Source organism: Tinamus guttatus, unplaced genomic scaffold (assembly GCF_059628265.1).
Source record: "Tinamus guttatus ecotype Peru unplaced genomic scaffold, ASM5962826v1 Tinamus_guttatus_pri_ptg000674l, whole genome shotgun sequence".
Lineage (NCBI taxonomy): Eukaryota > Metazoa > Chordata > Aves > Tinamiformes > Tinamidae > Tinamus > Tinamus guttatus.
Genome location: NW_028289208.1, coordinates 1,286,123 through 1,301,874, shown reverse-complemented (window position 1 = coordinate 1,301,874; position 15,752 = coordinate 1,286,123). Strand labels below are relative to the sequence as shown.

Here is a 15,752-nt window from a genome sequence, read left to right as displayed (position 1 = left end):
GGCACGCATTTAAAATACAATCTAATTTTAAAATCAGTCTTACAGAAAGCACATGGTGAAATAAATTAATGAGGAGATCTGGTTAAAAATCAAATCATGGTATGACCCAAAAAGACAAAAGTATTTCATGTTATTAATTTCTTGCTACCTTATTATCCAAGTAAAAAACAAAAACAAACAAGAAAAAAAAAAGCATTCATAAAATAAAATACCATACTCAATCTGGGCTTTAAGCATACCCTCAACACAGAGAAATGTATAGTAAATAAAATAAAGAAGCATATCAATATAACTCATTTTGACATAAATACAAGCCTCACTTGAGCAGTTTTCCTTCAGAGAGAAATGTTTTATTGTCCCAGTCATCCAGATCTGGTGCAAACACTTCCCCAAGCACTGCTGTTGACCATTTTCCTGCTGAAATATATTATAATAAATCAGCATTTCATTTTTGCTTTTCAGTGGGATTTCAATTCCAATGCATTCATTACTGAATTTATCATTTTACAATTCCTGCTTGATTAGGTGATGATTATGATCTAAACCTCTTACAATAACACGTAGCCTGTCATATGATTTCTGCTACAAGTTCTCCTGGAAAAGTGGACAACCTTGGATGCTAAACAAAGGAATTAAAACCAAAACTAGCAATAGAACAATACACTAATACAACTCCTAAAATTCTCAGACCATCTCCTCATCAGGAGTTAAGTCCCAAGCACTCCCTTAACCTGCTCTTTTACACCGGTGTGAATCACACACCAGTGGGAGAGCATCTCACAGGATGCAGCTGGGAGCAAAGACCATGGCAGAGCAGAACAGGCTGTGCCAGTTTCGGCACTTCCAGTGAAGGAAACATCCAGAATAGCTTTTTTTTTTTTTTTTAAATCATTCTAAGACTACCTGTTCTGGGAAGCAGCTCCTTATTGCATTCTGAAGATTTGTCTTTACATCTTGCCCTAGCAAAGCACTGACTCAGCTTTTTCTTAGGTATTTTCTTTGCTGGTATAAGGCTTCATTTTCCAAAAATTACATACACGCAGTGGCTGTCACAGTGAATATGGGACTGGTCTACATTTATGTATAAGGTTCTTCTGTGCATCTAAAATGCTTCAGTTAAACCATTTTCATCCCTAGTCCTCTCAGTGCCATATGATTTTTGCATCCTTAGCACACAAACCAGCCTTTGAGTAGGTGAAAAAAAAGAATAAAAAATAGATTTTAGTTTATAAAAATACTATATATTTGCTGTTGTAGATAAAAAATATTTCAGAAAGAAACATTATCTGTTTGTAGCTAGCAGTCTTTTGACAGATATTTTTACACATTAGGGACTAAACTTAGTAGACAGACAACCAGTAAGGCTCATCTTTTCATACTTTATTTAGTATATCTCACTTTATATAGGATACACTTAGTATTTTACATAATGGAAGCTTTAGTCTGGAAATAGATAAACTATAAAAAAGTCTGTAAGAGAAATAATGTGTAAAATTGTACCATATTCACAAGTCTGGTAAGACAGATAACACTTACCTTTGTTACTGTACACATAGATTTCCTTATGGCCGGATTGATGGGAGTTGTCATTTTCATCACCAATTGTTATAGTCAGCGTGTTTGTAGCGCTCATAGCTGGGATCCCACTATCCGTTATAATTATTGGCAAGTGAAACACTTTCTGCTTTTCTCTGTCAAAGGATCTCAAAGCTGTGATGGTTGCTGTGTTATTTCTATTGTCAGTAAGAGAAAAATCCAGAGAATTCTGATAATCTGGTGGCAATGAAAATGTAAAGGGTGGCCCGTTTTCCTCACTGTCCGGATCAAATGCATGAAGTAGCTTTGATGTATGGTTCATGTACACTGTTTCAGGCTTCAACATATTTTCCCAAACTACAGGCATGTATGGTGCCTCAAACCTTGGCCCATTGTCATTCACATCAAGCAGGTCAATCAAAACTGTGACGCTTCCAGTTTGGGCTGGAGCCCCTTGATCTGAGGCGTGCACAATTAAACAGTATTTCTGAATGACTTCACGATCTAGCGCACCCACCACCACCACATGACCGTTTTGGTCAACTGCAAAATGTCTCATAGGATCTGAATCGGACTTGATAGAATACACAATGTTCCCATTCAAACCAGAATCCTTGTCTGTAGCACTCACTGTAATTACTGTAGTACCTACAGGCGTATTTTCAAAGGGACTTGTTTGAATAAACTGAGAATGAAAAACTGGACTGTGGTCATTAGAGTCCTCGACTTCAATCAGGCACGATGTACTACTAGAAAAATCAAGATCTTCCACTTTAACAGTAATATTAAACTGTCTTTCATGTGCTTTCTCAAAATCCAATTTTTTTTTCAGTCTGATAATAGCATATTGATGTTCTCCGTCATTCTCAATAAAAAACTTCTGATCCGGATCTCCTTCAATGATACTGAAAGTTAAGTGAGCATTTTCCCCAATATCTGCATCCGTAGCAGACACTTGCAGAACTTCTGAGGCAATGTCACTGCTTTCAGGAATCGTTGCCTGACACATCTCTTGGGTGAATTTAGGTACATGATCATTAACATCTGCAATCCAGACAGTGGCAGTGCCAGTTCCCGTCAGCCCTCCCCCATCTGTTACTTCAACAGTAAGAAAATATTTTTCAATCATTTCTCTGTCCAGTGTTCCCTCTGCTACGTGGATTGCACCGGTATTGGGATTGATATTAAACAAATTGGTACCAAATTGATTTTTTACATTCTCTGTTATCTTGTAAGTCAGGACTGCATTAAGACCTACATTTGGATCATCAAGATCAACTGCACTCATTTCCATGACTAACGTATCTGCAGGAGAATTTTCAAAGACAGTCCCATTGCAATCACCAGGCACGCATGCAAACTTGGGGGCATTGTCATTTACATCCCACACGTTAATAATTACATCAGCAAATCCAGTAAGTCCTTCTCCGCCTTCATCAGTAGCCAATACAACAAATCTCCACAGTGCCCGCTCTTCCCGATCCAGCGTCTTCTGTGAATAAATGCTGCCCGTGTTCTCATCTATGGTGAAAACATCAGCTGCACCGTGCCCATGTAGTGAGTATCTCACATCTCCTTCATTCGGATTACTATCAGGATCACTTGCCACAACCTACAGAGGTTTTGAAAGCAAAGACACAGGGTTTGCATAACATGCAGTGACTGCATTATAGCCTATATGCTGCCACAGTCTGAGGAAGGAGTTCAAGCCAAAGTGTGTGACACACTATTAATATACACATTGAATCAATGGCAAATGAGAGGTGCTTCAGGGACAATACAGAGTAGATATATATGCTCTGCATCGTAATAACAGCAAAATAATATTCAAATGATCTTTTATCTTTTCATATTTATATAGGCAATTTAACCACACTATTATACTAGCTATTTTAAAGTGTTAATGATCTGCTATTTAGGATCACAAGAGAATCATTCTGCTTATCTTTAGCTTCATATTTTTTCATAAAACTCTTTTTCTTCTTCCACTGACAAAAATAATCAGAACTAAATTTTATTAATATATTTGCACTGCATTATTATCATCTTAGCTGTAGCAGTGTTCTTCCATACACGTTATATACAATAGATATACTAAAATCTCTGAAACTACTTATAATTTCTGAAACTATTCATGTTACCTGAAGGACAAAGACTGGTAACCCATCCAGTTCCTCAATTATACTTCCATAGTATTCACTGATAGAGAAAACTGGAGACTCATCATTTTTATTCATAACATTGATGATGATAACTGCATAATCTTCCCATTTCCCATCAGATGCCAACAAGTGAATCTCATACATTTTTGTTTCTTCATAATCTAGTGGCTGTGCAATAAAAACGGCTCCTGTTTCTGGTTCTACATTGAATATCCCTCTTGCGTTTCCAGCTGTGATCTGATACCGTAATTTAGCATTTGTTCCTGTCAGCAATCAACAGTGTTAGAAAACATGCAAGTACGCTAAAACATAGCATGTTAAGATGAAGTACCAATAATGTAATAATTACTTTTTGGTATTACAGATTGAATTTATTGAATACCATTGATCACCATGGCCAAAAGATGGAAATCTGCATCTCCCCCGCACAGTTACAAGGACTGTTTAGGTACTTGCTGCTCAATTTCTTACTGATTTGGAGATAAATCAATACAGCAAAGACTGATACATTTTTAGGACATGTATTTTCAAATATGATAATATTCTGTAGCATGCAAGAAAAAAAAAAATCTCCCCTGTCCATAGAGAAAGCAAATGAATCGCAACGAGATGAAGTCTGATTAACTCTCATTAACTAGAACATTTTTATCAGGACCCATTTTTAAAGAAAAGATCTCTAATAAATTTCTTTTTGCTGACCTAGAAATTATTCCCTATCATCCCACATTAATGCACTGCCTCATGTAGTAAGTTACTTGGCTTATGCCTTACAGCTCCATTACCAGCTAATGTTCCTGCCCCATCAATTCAGACAAAGAAGTTCTAAAATGTAGAGACAAAGACATTTTCCTCCTACCGTCACTAAATATATCTTGGTGTGGCAAAATTAACACATTAATATTTTAGATACAGCTCTAGGGAATTCCAATACTTTACCTTCATCTTCATCATTAGCACTGACTGTAATGACAGTTGAGCCCACATCCTGGTCTTCATCCACATTTACTTCGTAGACACTTTGAGTGAAGACAGGCTTGTTATCATTCACATCACTGATAAAGACACGCACGTAGGCCGTGTCTAGAGAGACAAGAAACAAGAGATTAAAACACTCAGCTGTGCCACTTGTGTCAGCTACAATTCCTTAAATTGCCTAGCTGCATATTAACTGAAGATGAATATGCAGACAGTATAGAAACAAACCCTTAGGACTGTGGACAATTCATATACCAGCATTACTCAAAAGCACTTGGATATCAAATGAATGTCACATCCAATTTGATGAGAGAGCACGTGATGCTTCATATAGCAATTGTACAGTTTTAAGTCATACCTTTTTGTCCTAAAGCCACAAAAGCAAAACTTAAAGTCTTTATCTAAGCACGACCATGTCAATTGAGAATGAGAGGGTTTTTTTGTCTTGAATGTTTCTGTTTCAGACTTTATAATTACTTTCAACTGAACAGTACCATATGCAGTGCTCCGAGAGACACCTCCAATACCGAGGTGCAAGAATCCTAGGTGGAATCCTAGGTTCACATACTATGGATGATAAGAGTGTCATTGCTACTTAGAAAATAATCTCTAAAATCTAAGCATGAGGCTCTAGTTTTCTTTGTCATTTTAGAACAACAACAACAGTTTGCCTGAAAAAAAAAAAAAAACCATAAAATATAAAAGCACACAGCTATCAGTTTCTTACCAGAGTTTGGCTTCCCCCGTTTTCCAGGTCGAGCTGATTCAGTGCCATCTTCTGACTTGACTTCTAAAAGATAGGACCCCTTCTTCTCTCTGTCAAATACTGAGGTAGTGTATACTGAGCCTGTCCGTGAGTCCAAGCAAAAATGTATGTAGTCTCCATTACGGTCATGTAAGAAGGAGTAGGTTATCTAAAAGATTAAAAAAAAAAAAAAAAAAAAAAAAAAAAAAGTTAATCTAGGCTTTCCTTTAGTTGGATAGCTCGTAACTGAAGAGGAACTTAAAAACAGAAGGAAGTTCCGTGGTTAAAAACTTGGACAGGTAGAAGAAACCTGAGTAAAACTACCAGTCTGATCAACTATCTAAGTCATTTAGCTTTCTTGTGCCTGTGGTTGTCCGTCTGTAAACTGAAATAATTTTCTCTCTCATCTACTTAGCCCATGAGCTCAGTATTTTGTATGTTTGCACTACATGCTTATATGTTTCGTATGTTGCTGTTGCTTATGGAACAGTATCCAAACTCAGTTGAAGATCCTAGGTACTAATATAATAGCTAGAGGTGAATTGAACTCATATTTGCTCAGTATTATGGACCATGCTGCGATCTCTTCTATTTATGCTTCAGTGTATCTGACATTTGCTTCTACTGGGGTGCTTCCACTGATGTGCATCCTACAGAAGAAAGTTAACTTCTAACAGTATGCATACTTAAGACTTTTAAAATCAGTAGTGAACACACTTTACTTTGGGGTGTGAATTTAACATATTTTTAAAAGATTCAGTTTTCAGTCCCTCTAATTCACAGCTCACAAATGCCTTGAATATATTTTGTCTTCAATTTATCCGATGCATTTTAGATCTATGTAAATCTTTCCAAACAGGAGCATCCTGCCACAAGGACTTTGTTAGCTGAGTTACAGGTTTGATGAAGAAATATCATCTATATCACATTCCCTGATTAGTCTTATCTTTTCCAGGTTCATGACTTCTAGTCCATTTAGTTACTCTTCATACAGAGTTATACATTTGTGAAGATGTATGCCCCCACTTGCTTACCTCACCATTCAGACCAAGATCAAGATCCACTGCAGAGATTTGAACAACAAATGTCCCAACACCAGCTCCCTCTGCTACTGAGGCTTCATAAATTGATGAAGTGAAGAATGGGACATTATCATTGACATCTAAGATACCAAAAAGAGTGTGTAAATAGAAAACTGTAAAGCATACAGACACACACACACACACACAGAGATTAAATTAAAGCATCACTGCACAGCCTACGTACCTGTTAAATTAATACAGATGGTAGCGAATGCTGCCAGAGGAACCGCAGCAACGTTCTGTGCTCGAACCCTCAGCAGAAAGCTCTTTGTTGTTTCAAAATCTAGCGGCTCGGCCACCAGGATTGAAGCAGAACCATCATCTCTGTTTGGAGTCAGGTAGAAACGAACTGGCATGTTGGTCTCTGGAACAAGTCCCTCTTCCAGGTTGTAAGTCACACGGGGATCGCCAAGGGGAGAGGTTGCTTTGATTGTCTGTGCAGTTCAAAACGTTTGCATCAGCTTTGTAAGTACAGAAGTGTTTCTAACAGCTCTTGTGTACCAGCTGTTCCAGATTTTCAGACCTCAACAGAAAACACAGAAGTATCTCCTGGTACAAAATTTTAAGCTTACTCAATAGACATCTGGGCTACAGACAGCTGCAGCCAAAGGCTACTATTCATGTGATGACTTGATCACTCACTGTTTTAGCCTAAAAACGTATTTTACAGTTACTGATCCAATTACTAGTTCTAATCAATCAAACTGAATGAGTGTAGATACTCTTGAGTCCAGTAACCACCTCAGGTAAGGCTGCAGCATGCACAGACCCAGACTTCGTTTACCTATGGCCATGTCCAAATTGGAGAGAAAATGAATAGCAGTTGCATATATGTGAATTAGAGCAAGAAATGCCTACTATTGTTAGCATATTTGAAAGAAAACTGGTAGCAGATCATTGGACCCTGCAATTACAGGGTCCACACAGAAATATTACAGTAAGTTTATTAAATTTAAGCATACAAGCCTGTTTAAATACTCTAGAAGATTACAAACAAACAGGCAATTCCCAAACTTACCAAAATTGATGCATCTCGTGTAGTATTCTCTGGAATAACAACTTCATAACTATCTCTTTCCCACCGTGGGGGCTGGTTTTTTGCACTGGTAATAGTTACTGCAAGCTCAACTTTACTGCTCCTATTGCCTCCATCTGTAGCAATAACCTCTCGAATTACAGATGACCTCTGAAAATAAGAGGGGGTTTATTACAGGGAGGCTTGATCAGGATTCAAATGAGTTTCAGTTGCAAAATAAATTAAATGCACAGTAAAAAAAATCATCATCCATAAAAAAAATAAAAAATAAAAAATCCATCTCCTTCTCTGGAGATCTTCCAAACCCGCTTGGACGCAGCCCTGTGCCACGTGCTCTAGGTGACCCTGAGTGTGCAGGGGGGTTGGACTAGATGACCTCCAGAGGTCCCTTCCAACCTTAAGCATTCTGTGATTCTATGAAAACACATCTACAGTAGAGAGGACTGAGCTCAGAATATGAAGTAGCTGCAAGGTTGCAGGAAGATTCCATCAATAAGATAATTGGAAAAAATGCTGCTATATCCTTGATAAATCTGAACAAAATAAAGTTTAAAAAATTAAATAAAAATTTGTGAAACTGTTGATTTCTTAAAGCTTATCTATTAGCACTTTTGTTACAATCAACAATTGTATTTAGCTTTACTTTCACATATATTACTTTATTATGATGAAAATATCAAGCTAGAAATGACTAGAAGTGATAAATTTTAAACAGCTAGGTGAAACAAATCTGTCCACTACGCCTTTACCTTCCTCAGGAAAAGCTATGTGTTGAAAGTCCATAACAGAAGCAGTATTTCATTCTTTCGTATTCATATCCAGGTTTGTGCCTTAGTTCACTGGCTGCTAATACCAACTCCTACACCTGGGTACTTGTTCTTCTCTTAGAGTCTCAGCCCTCCACTGTCCTTCCTCCAACATTAGTCTACCAGAACAAACTGGAGCAGGATGAACAGGTAGTGCTGTCAATTTAAATGTGCAACACAGATGCTCTAAGCTGGAGAGCTAACATGGAGGGTAGGAACAAAGTTATGATCTCAGTCCCTCCTATGATATATTAAGCTGGCACTCAGACTTACAAAGGAAGGAAGCACCTCACCTGAGGTATGGGTTGGCTAACAAAGATCCAGCCTGTAGTAGGATTAATTTGTAAATAATCAGGTTCTTCAGTTGCTATGGAGTATGTAATAGCAGCATTTGAGCTGTAATCAACATCATGGGCTGCAACACGAAGAAAGCTAGTCCCAACTGCTGTGTCCTCTCTTAGGAAATCTAATGGGGGAAGGAAAAAAAAAGGTGGGGGGGAGATTTCAGACTGATCATTAATTCTTTAAAGCATCATGAACAATTTTCTATTGTGAAGAATATGTTAAAGTAAAAACTGATAGAAGCTATACTTCATTCACCTTGTAACGATGCCCATAAAAATCAAACTGGATATTTTGAAGTGCTGCTATCACTCCTGAACTGTGGATCACATTTGAACTTTGTATTAACACATTTATGATTCTTATTTTTCCTAAGATACTAAGTCTTCTTTTAATCTTACATTTTTCACTAAAGGATTTACTGTGTTGAATTAAATATGAAATGTGCACAAATAGCATTCTAGTTTCTGGTATAAAACCAGCGCAGGCAGAAAAGGACCATATTGTCAAAATCTACTTTCTAGTATAAGAAAGTGAGAAATATCTTTCCCTCTCCACTTTTTCATTGCTTATCATGCATACCTCTGGGAATTTATCTAAAAAAGAAGTTTTTTTCAGGAATCAAGCAGGAAAGGTAAAACACCAAATAATGCAAAATGGTGAAATTCAAGTGGAAAACTACGTATTCAAGAGTTACAGCAAAAACATATTAATCGGAAGAGAAAGAACACAGTTCTGCTCAGTGCCAAACTCTCACGTTTATTACCACCTTTACATCTCTGAGCAGAACCACGGGCACTTGGTGTACTTAAACGAACAAAGATACTGACATAGCTGTTGTTTCATAAGGACTACAAATCAAGACTATACTTTTTACATAGTACATTATACAGAGTGACATTTTTGCAATTAAGGTAAGTGCACTTCTGGATATTATCGTTTACCTAGTAACACAATTTAACGTCAGGAAAAGGCAAAACTAAAATCTTAGACATCAGGTAAGCTCACACTCAGGGCACTGAAACTCTATCCAATGACTCTCAATTACATTCATAGTGGGTGTTTTCAAATCTGGGATCATTGTCATTTTGGTCCAGGATAATAACATTTATCTGACATATTCCAATGAGTGGTTCCACTGCCTGATCTGTCGCTGTCACGGTGATAGGATATTCCCTCTGTTTTTCTCGATCAAATACCTGAACAGTTGTCAGGACTCCTGGAAATTAAAAGTCAAAGAGTTAAAATACCATACATTTGATAATACTGTGTATTCAGAGGTTTATTTGCCGGTTCATACATTGGATATGATAGTTTTATTTAACCTATTACATGAATTTTTGATGCAAGGCTCAAGTCACACAATCTCAACAACTTAAATTGCACTGCTCAGTTAAAATGTCATATTTACTTGCATTTTTATTCAATTGGACTTTGTCTTAGACAACAGGGATAAGTATCAAACAAACTTTAAAAGAGAGTTTATAAAAATTGCATCTTCTTCTGGAGCACTGTAAGTACAATGTAAAGCACGTTTCATGTCTTTTATCTTCAGTCTAAACTTACAGTTTTGCCCTTCCATGCACATAGTCTTTTTGTACTTATCTACTTGAGTCATGTCATTGGCAATGCTGCAAGTTAACGTGCACATAAAATCTATTTTCTTAAATCTACTTAGAAAACCACACAATTATTTCACACGGCAGAACTTGCACATTTCAGGAAAAAAAAAAATCAGTGCTAGCTAAATACTGGACACGTATGAAACTAAGTATTTGTTCATGCAGTTAAAAAAAAATACATTTTGTCTGCTATCAAGAGAGTCCATGTCTCTTGCAAAATGTGATTTTATTTAAGTTTGTCTTCCATCAAGACATATTTATATTGTGCCATTTTCAGTCTGATATTCCCTTTACCTGTGTCAGGATGAATACTAAACGCTGGTAGGACACCATCTCTGTACATCAAGCCATATCTCACTACACCATTGGCTCCTTCATCAGCATCAGTGGCTTCAACCTGCAGTACAACTGTCCCTGAAGGCTGATTTTCCAATACAGAAGCATGTTCCTGATAATATTGACACTAAAGGGGAGAAAAGAGGGGAACAACAACAACAAAAAAAAAAAAACCCATGCCATTTAATTTGAATATATATGAGACTGAAAAGTATTTATTATACTTCTATTCAGAGGCAGTGATGTTAATCTTTAATTGTACCATGATTAATTTACAGACTTCACTTACTGTTCTGTGATTATACAAACTAAATGCAATCTGAAGCCATAGCCTCCCACTTTGTCCAAAAATATTTGTACAAAATGTTACAGTTGCAAATGCTTCAAAATGGTAGTATTTTTCTCTATTAGCAAAAGCATTACATAAAAAGGAAATGTATTTGCCCACCGTTTTTTAATAGTCACAGAACTGCTTTGGTCAAGAAGGGTTTTTGATACACAGTAACCTTGTCAAGTACAAATTAACAACATTTGAACACTCACTAGCATTTCAAAATATGCAACACTGATGAATTTATCTACCTTCAGGATCAAACTCAAAATATTTAGACAAGAGATCTCCAAGATGAATCAACATTCTAGAAACTTATGCAACCATTTATTTCTTTTAAACTACTTTTTAATTTAAGCCAAAACCCTTGCATTCTTTTCTACTTTCAAACCCAATCAGAGAGAAAAATTCATGGTATTTTATAACAAGTCCACTGGATAAAGGATGTTGCCCATCCATTTCCTCTTCAGACGTCATATGAAATCTTCAAAAATTATTCACTCACTATTTTTCACATGTCAAAAGTGAGGTATGGTTCAAGGCAGGACAGCACAGCACCCACGGGAGATGCCATGCTTCAGGAAGGGGACAACGAACCATGCACGGCCCAGGAAAAGGATGTAGATTAAGATAACAGTGGCAACGACTCAGAAGTGAAGATCACTTTTTGAACAGTATTCAGTAGTCTAATAAAAATACATATATGACATATATGCGTATCTAAAATATGTATCTCATACACACACACACACACACATATCTACCAGCAAAATAAATACGTTACCTTCTGAAAGACAGGTTTGTTATTGTTGATATCGTCAATTTTCACGATAACCTGAGCAGTACTGGTAAGGGAACGGGGTCCTCCAGAGGCGTTATCATCAGTTGCCGTGACATTAAGAACATACTCTGTCCCCTGTAGCTTAGGGAAAGGACTTGAACGAAGTTTAACTAGCCCTGTAAAAACAATATGTTGTGTTTTTATTGCTTACCATTAACCAATCGTTAATTAACCAATTATTATTAGCCAATAACGGTTACCTTTCTCATCAGTAAGCATCACAGCAAACCATTCTAGTTTAACCATTCAGCAGTAAACCACAAAGACAGAGTTTAGTTTAACTTAGGCAGTGTTAACGCAGTCTGGCACAAACAAAAGGTTTGTCTGCAGGTAGGTCTACAAAGCCCAATGAGGCAGTGGCTACAGCTCAGCTGATCTGCCTAGTTCTGGGTATGCCCCATCAAGATCAACAGACAGCTGTGACTCCACAGCCACAAAGAGCTAATGCATTCTTACCTTTCTTATGGTCAATAACAAAGTTTCCTTTTTGATTTCCAGATAGAATAGCATATGTTATACCATCTCCATCAGGGTCAACAGCATTAATTGTAGCAACTATTGTATTTGGGCCTGCATCTTCAGAAACAAAGCTCCTGTAGCTGTTAAAAGAAGGTATGACAAGATACTTAGAAATTTAGACAGAAAATACAGTGTTCTGATCTGCTTATGAGCACACTCTTCTTCATTCACCATCAACAAAGTTGAAGTGGACACAGCTGCTTGATGAAGTCAGTTGCTCTCATACCTCCAGATCCTTATCCTGACAGTGGCACAAACTTCCAAGACAAAGAAAACGGGTGCACAGAAAAACTCTTAAATTTTGCTCTCTGCATACGTGTGGTTTCATTGGAACCTGCGCAGAAACAGCTTTTCTTCTCCTTTCACTTAATACGCAATGAAATAAGAGAACTGAATCATTCTGGTTTAGTTCAGTCACAACATCAGGACATTGTTCTATCCCTGCATGAGAAACGCAAATGAACTGTAATTCCAGAAGTTTTGAACATTAAATACAGGAACAGAAGAGTTCAAGTCATCACAAGAAGTTTCTTAAAAAGAGACAAAGCAGCAGCATTAAGCATTTCCTAACTGAGATACAGAATGACCATGATGAAAACAAGCTCATACAGAGGAATCATGAGTTTATACTGGACTGTAAATCCGTTTAAGCATTGGGCTGACAGGACAACATCACCATCTTGATTTATATTAGCACTGAGCACAACATTAATTGCAGATTAGTCTCTCAACAGGAGCCAATTTACAGGTGATCATGATGAAGCTATCTCACAGGAAATTTCAGCTAAGGTCTGTCTGAAGATTACCTTTGAATTCACGATTTTATCACCATGGAATAGATATAGTAAAATCAAAGTCTTGCCAACCTGGTTAAACAAGAACTTGTGATAAATTGAATATCCTTGGTGGGGGGAGAGTGGGAAAAGAGGACAAGAGTCCAAATGCCTTAGAACTTGCGAATCACATGCATGGGAAGTGGTGAGGCTTTGGGTGATATGTGGAAGCATGATTTGAATTCTTCCAGATTCTAACCCAGGTTGCAAAGTCTGAACCTCACAATTTAAAATAAAAATCACAAGTATCCTCTGAGAGATGAATTTAGTTACAACACTGCTGATTAACTAAAATTCAAAAAGCTGTAGGTTTTTTTTTTTTTTTTTTAAAAAAAAAAAGAATTTTAAAAACATGTAATTACATTGCCTGGGAAAACTCAGGTGCTTCATCATTCACATTTGAAACGTGGATCCTAACAGTTGTTGTGCCAGTCTTGGGCTCTTCTCCTTTATCTACAGCCATAATTATGAATTCATAAAGATGATTAGGTCGCTCATAATCCAACTGTGTTGCTGGAAAAACAGTACCATCAGCCGTAACACTAAAATCAGGACTCAAAGTGTAATAGCGTATTTCGGCGTTCTCTTTGGAATCACAGTCAGTGGCTGTCACTGTTAGAAGAGAAAGAAATAATTTTCTAGATCAAAGTATATGAATTGAAATGTTAAGTACTTCATCAAAATAATTATTTAATCACATAAACACTAATATATGCTTTGGCAAATGCTGCTTGAAATGCTTTTTGAATCCATGCTATGTCCTCTACTTTTTATTCAGCTAGCCTTTACTGGGAAAGAAGCTGTAAAGAAAGACCTGATTTTAAGCCCCTGGTTGAATACAGCCACAGGATTTTGCCTTTGCTGGATATAAGGAATCCTGTACTACCTGAAATAGATTCCTACCTCATGTCCATCTGATACGTACTGCCCACTTAAATTCACTTTGAGACCTTGTGTGATAACAGATGAAATTATATTTACACATATTATTTGATACTTATGTTTGTGGAATTAACATGTTTGTGACATCCTACCCATAACCTGCAGAAACCCATACTAAAAACTCAGTTACCAGCATAGTAATTAACAGACTACCAATACAATGGGATAAATTACTAAACAGAACAGTAAATAGCCTTTTGTAGGAACCAATAATTTTCCTGTAGTTTAATTTCCTTTTTCCTCATGACTTAAAATAAGATTACATAATGATTAAAGACTTCTAGGGCCCTTCTGCAGCTGTTAAGTTATCCAAGGTTTGTTTTATTGACAGAACCTGCTCATATCCTTATAAACATTTTCAATACATGATTTTGTATTTTGTGCTTGATACAGAGCACAGCCATTCAAAGCTCAAATTATTGCTACATTGGGCAAAAAGCCAAGTCTTGCTCTCCCCCAACCAAAACCTCACATAACACTCAAACTGCACACAGAGATTTCTACATAAAAAAGTCAGTATTTCCTATCATGAGCACCTATAAACCTCTTAAGGATGGGCACAGAAGGGGAGCTGATGTCTCCACAATTTCTGATCCAACATAATTTTCCTCCTTCAAGAGGAAATGTTACAAGCCTACTGATCTAATGCAACCACATTGAAATCCTCTTGCCTCAAAACCCTACAGAGAATATTAATTTCCTTCCTCTGCCCTCTCTCTGAGATCATTTTGACTGTTATGGTAGTAAATGCTTATGACCTACTTCTACAGGTGCCCATCAACTCCAGAGACTTAAAATTACCTAATTTTGGCTTCTGGCGTGAGTTCTAATCTGAGAGAGAAAACAACCTTCCTCCTCAATGTAGGAAACAATTTAATAAGTATTAACCTTGTAGAAGTGCAGTTGTCATAGTAACTGTTTCAGGAACACCATCCTTGCTGTAAATCAGCTGTTGGAATTCTGGGGCACAGTCATTCACATCTGTGATTACAACAAAAACCTGAACAGAACAGAAAAGAACATTAAGTGGTATCGAAGTGGATTAAGGAAACTTCTTCAGTGTTATCCTGGATAGAATGATATGCCAAAAAACAAGCATCCTTGAGAATTTCAGAAGCTACAGCATAGAGGAATGCCCTTCTCCTGCTGAGAACTGTTCATATTGGATTCCAAAATATTAAAAAATTGCCACATTCCAGTCCTCTGCAGTAATACTTTCCATTGTTTCTTCATCTCCATTGATTATTTCCTAATATTATTTGAAAGGGAAATGGATTATCTGCTTTCCAAGCACACTTTCTTTTGCTTTTCATTATTGTGTCTTCCAACCCTCCTATCATTTGTAAAGCTACAAATTCTACTGTCAAACAAATTACATTTTTATCAGTATAAACCTGTCAAAATCAAATTCTGAATTATACTTTATGTTTATATAGAATAAGAAGTTTCATATTTGGCTTGGTAGCACCTCTTACCTGATATGCCCTAAGACCCACAACGGGATGGCATATCGATTCCTCAAAACAGCCCTTTCACAATCAGCAAGACTTTTAATATGAACAGTAGAAAAGAGAGCATGAGCTGGGCACATGAAAGTCAGTAGTGTGACATGAATATGGAAGACTGAGGGAAGCTGAGAAACAA

General features: G+C 37.0%; 1 protein-coding gene across 1 annotated transcript in view; it reads right to left on the bottom strand.

The window, feature by feature from the left end:
* LOC104578653 (neural-cadherin-like) overlaps window positions 1-15,752 on the bottom strand; it is a 44,147-nt gene that overhangs the window by 18,476 nt on the left and 9,919 nt on the right. Inside the window, exons 5-19 of the mRNA XM_088536524.1 lie at window positions 14,997-15,108; window positions 13,529-13,778; window positions 12,271-12,413; window positions 11,758-11,930; window positions 10,601-10,769; window positions 9,733-9,903; window positions 8,636-8,808; window positions 7,519-7,686; window positions 6,685-6,934; window positions 6,453-6,580; window positions 5,401-5,587; window positions 4,635-4,778; window positions 3,678-3,961; window positions 1,537-3,148; window positions 321-414 (exon numbers count right to left, since the gene is read on the bottom strand). Of these exons, the coding sequence (XP_088392650.1) occupies window positions 321-414; window positions 1,537-3,148; window positions 3,678-3,961; window positions 4,635-4,778; window positions 5,401-5,587; window positions 6,453-6,580; window positions 6,685-6,934; window positions 7,519-7,686; window positions 8,636-8,808; window positions 9,733-9,903; window positions 10,601-10,769; window positions 11,758-11,930; window positions 12,271-12,413; window positions 13,529-13,778; window positions 14,997-15,108 (4,058 nt within the window). The remainder of the gene's footprint in view (window positions 1-320; window positions 415-1,536; window positions 3,149-3,677; window positions 3,962-4,634; window positions 4,779-5,400; window positions 5,588-6,452; window positions 6,581-6,684; window positions 6,935-7,518; window positions 7,687-8,635; window positions 8,809-9,732; window positions 9,904-10,600; window positions 10,770-11,757; window positions 11,931-12,270; window positions 12,414-13,528; window positions 13,779-14,996; window positions 15,109-15,752) is intronic.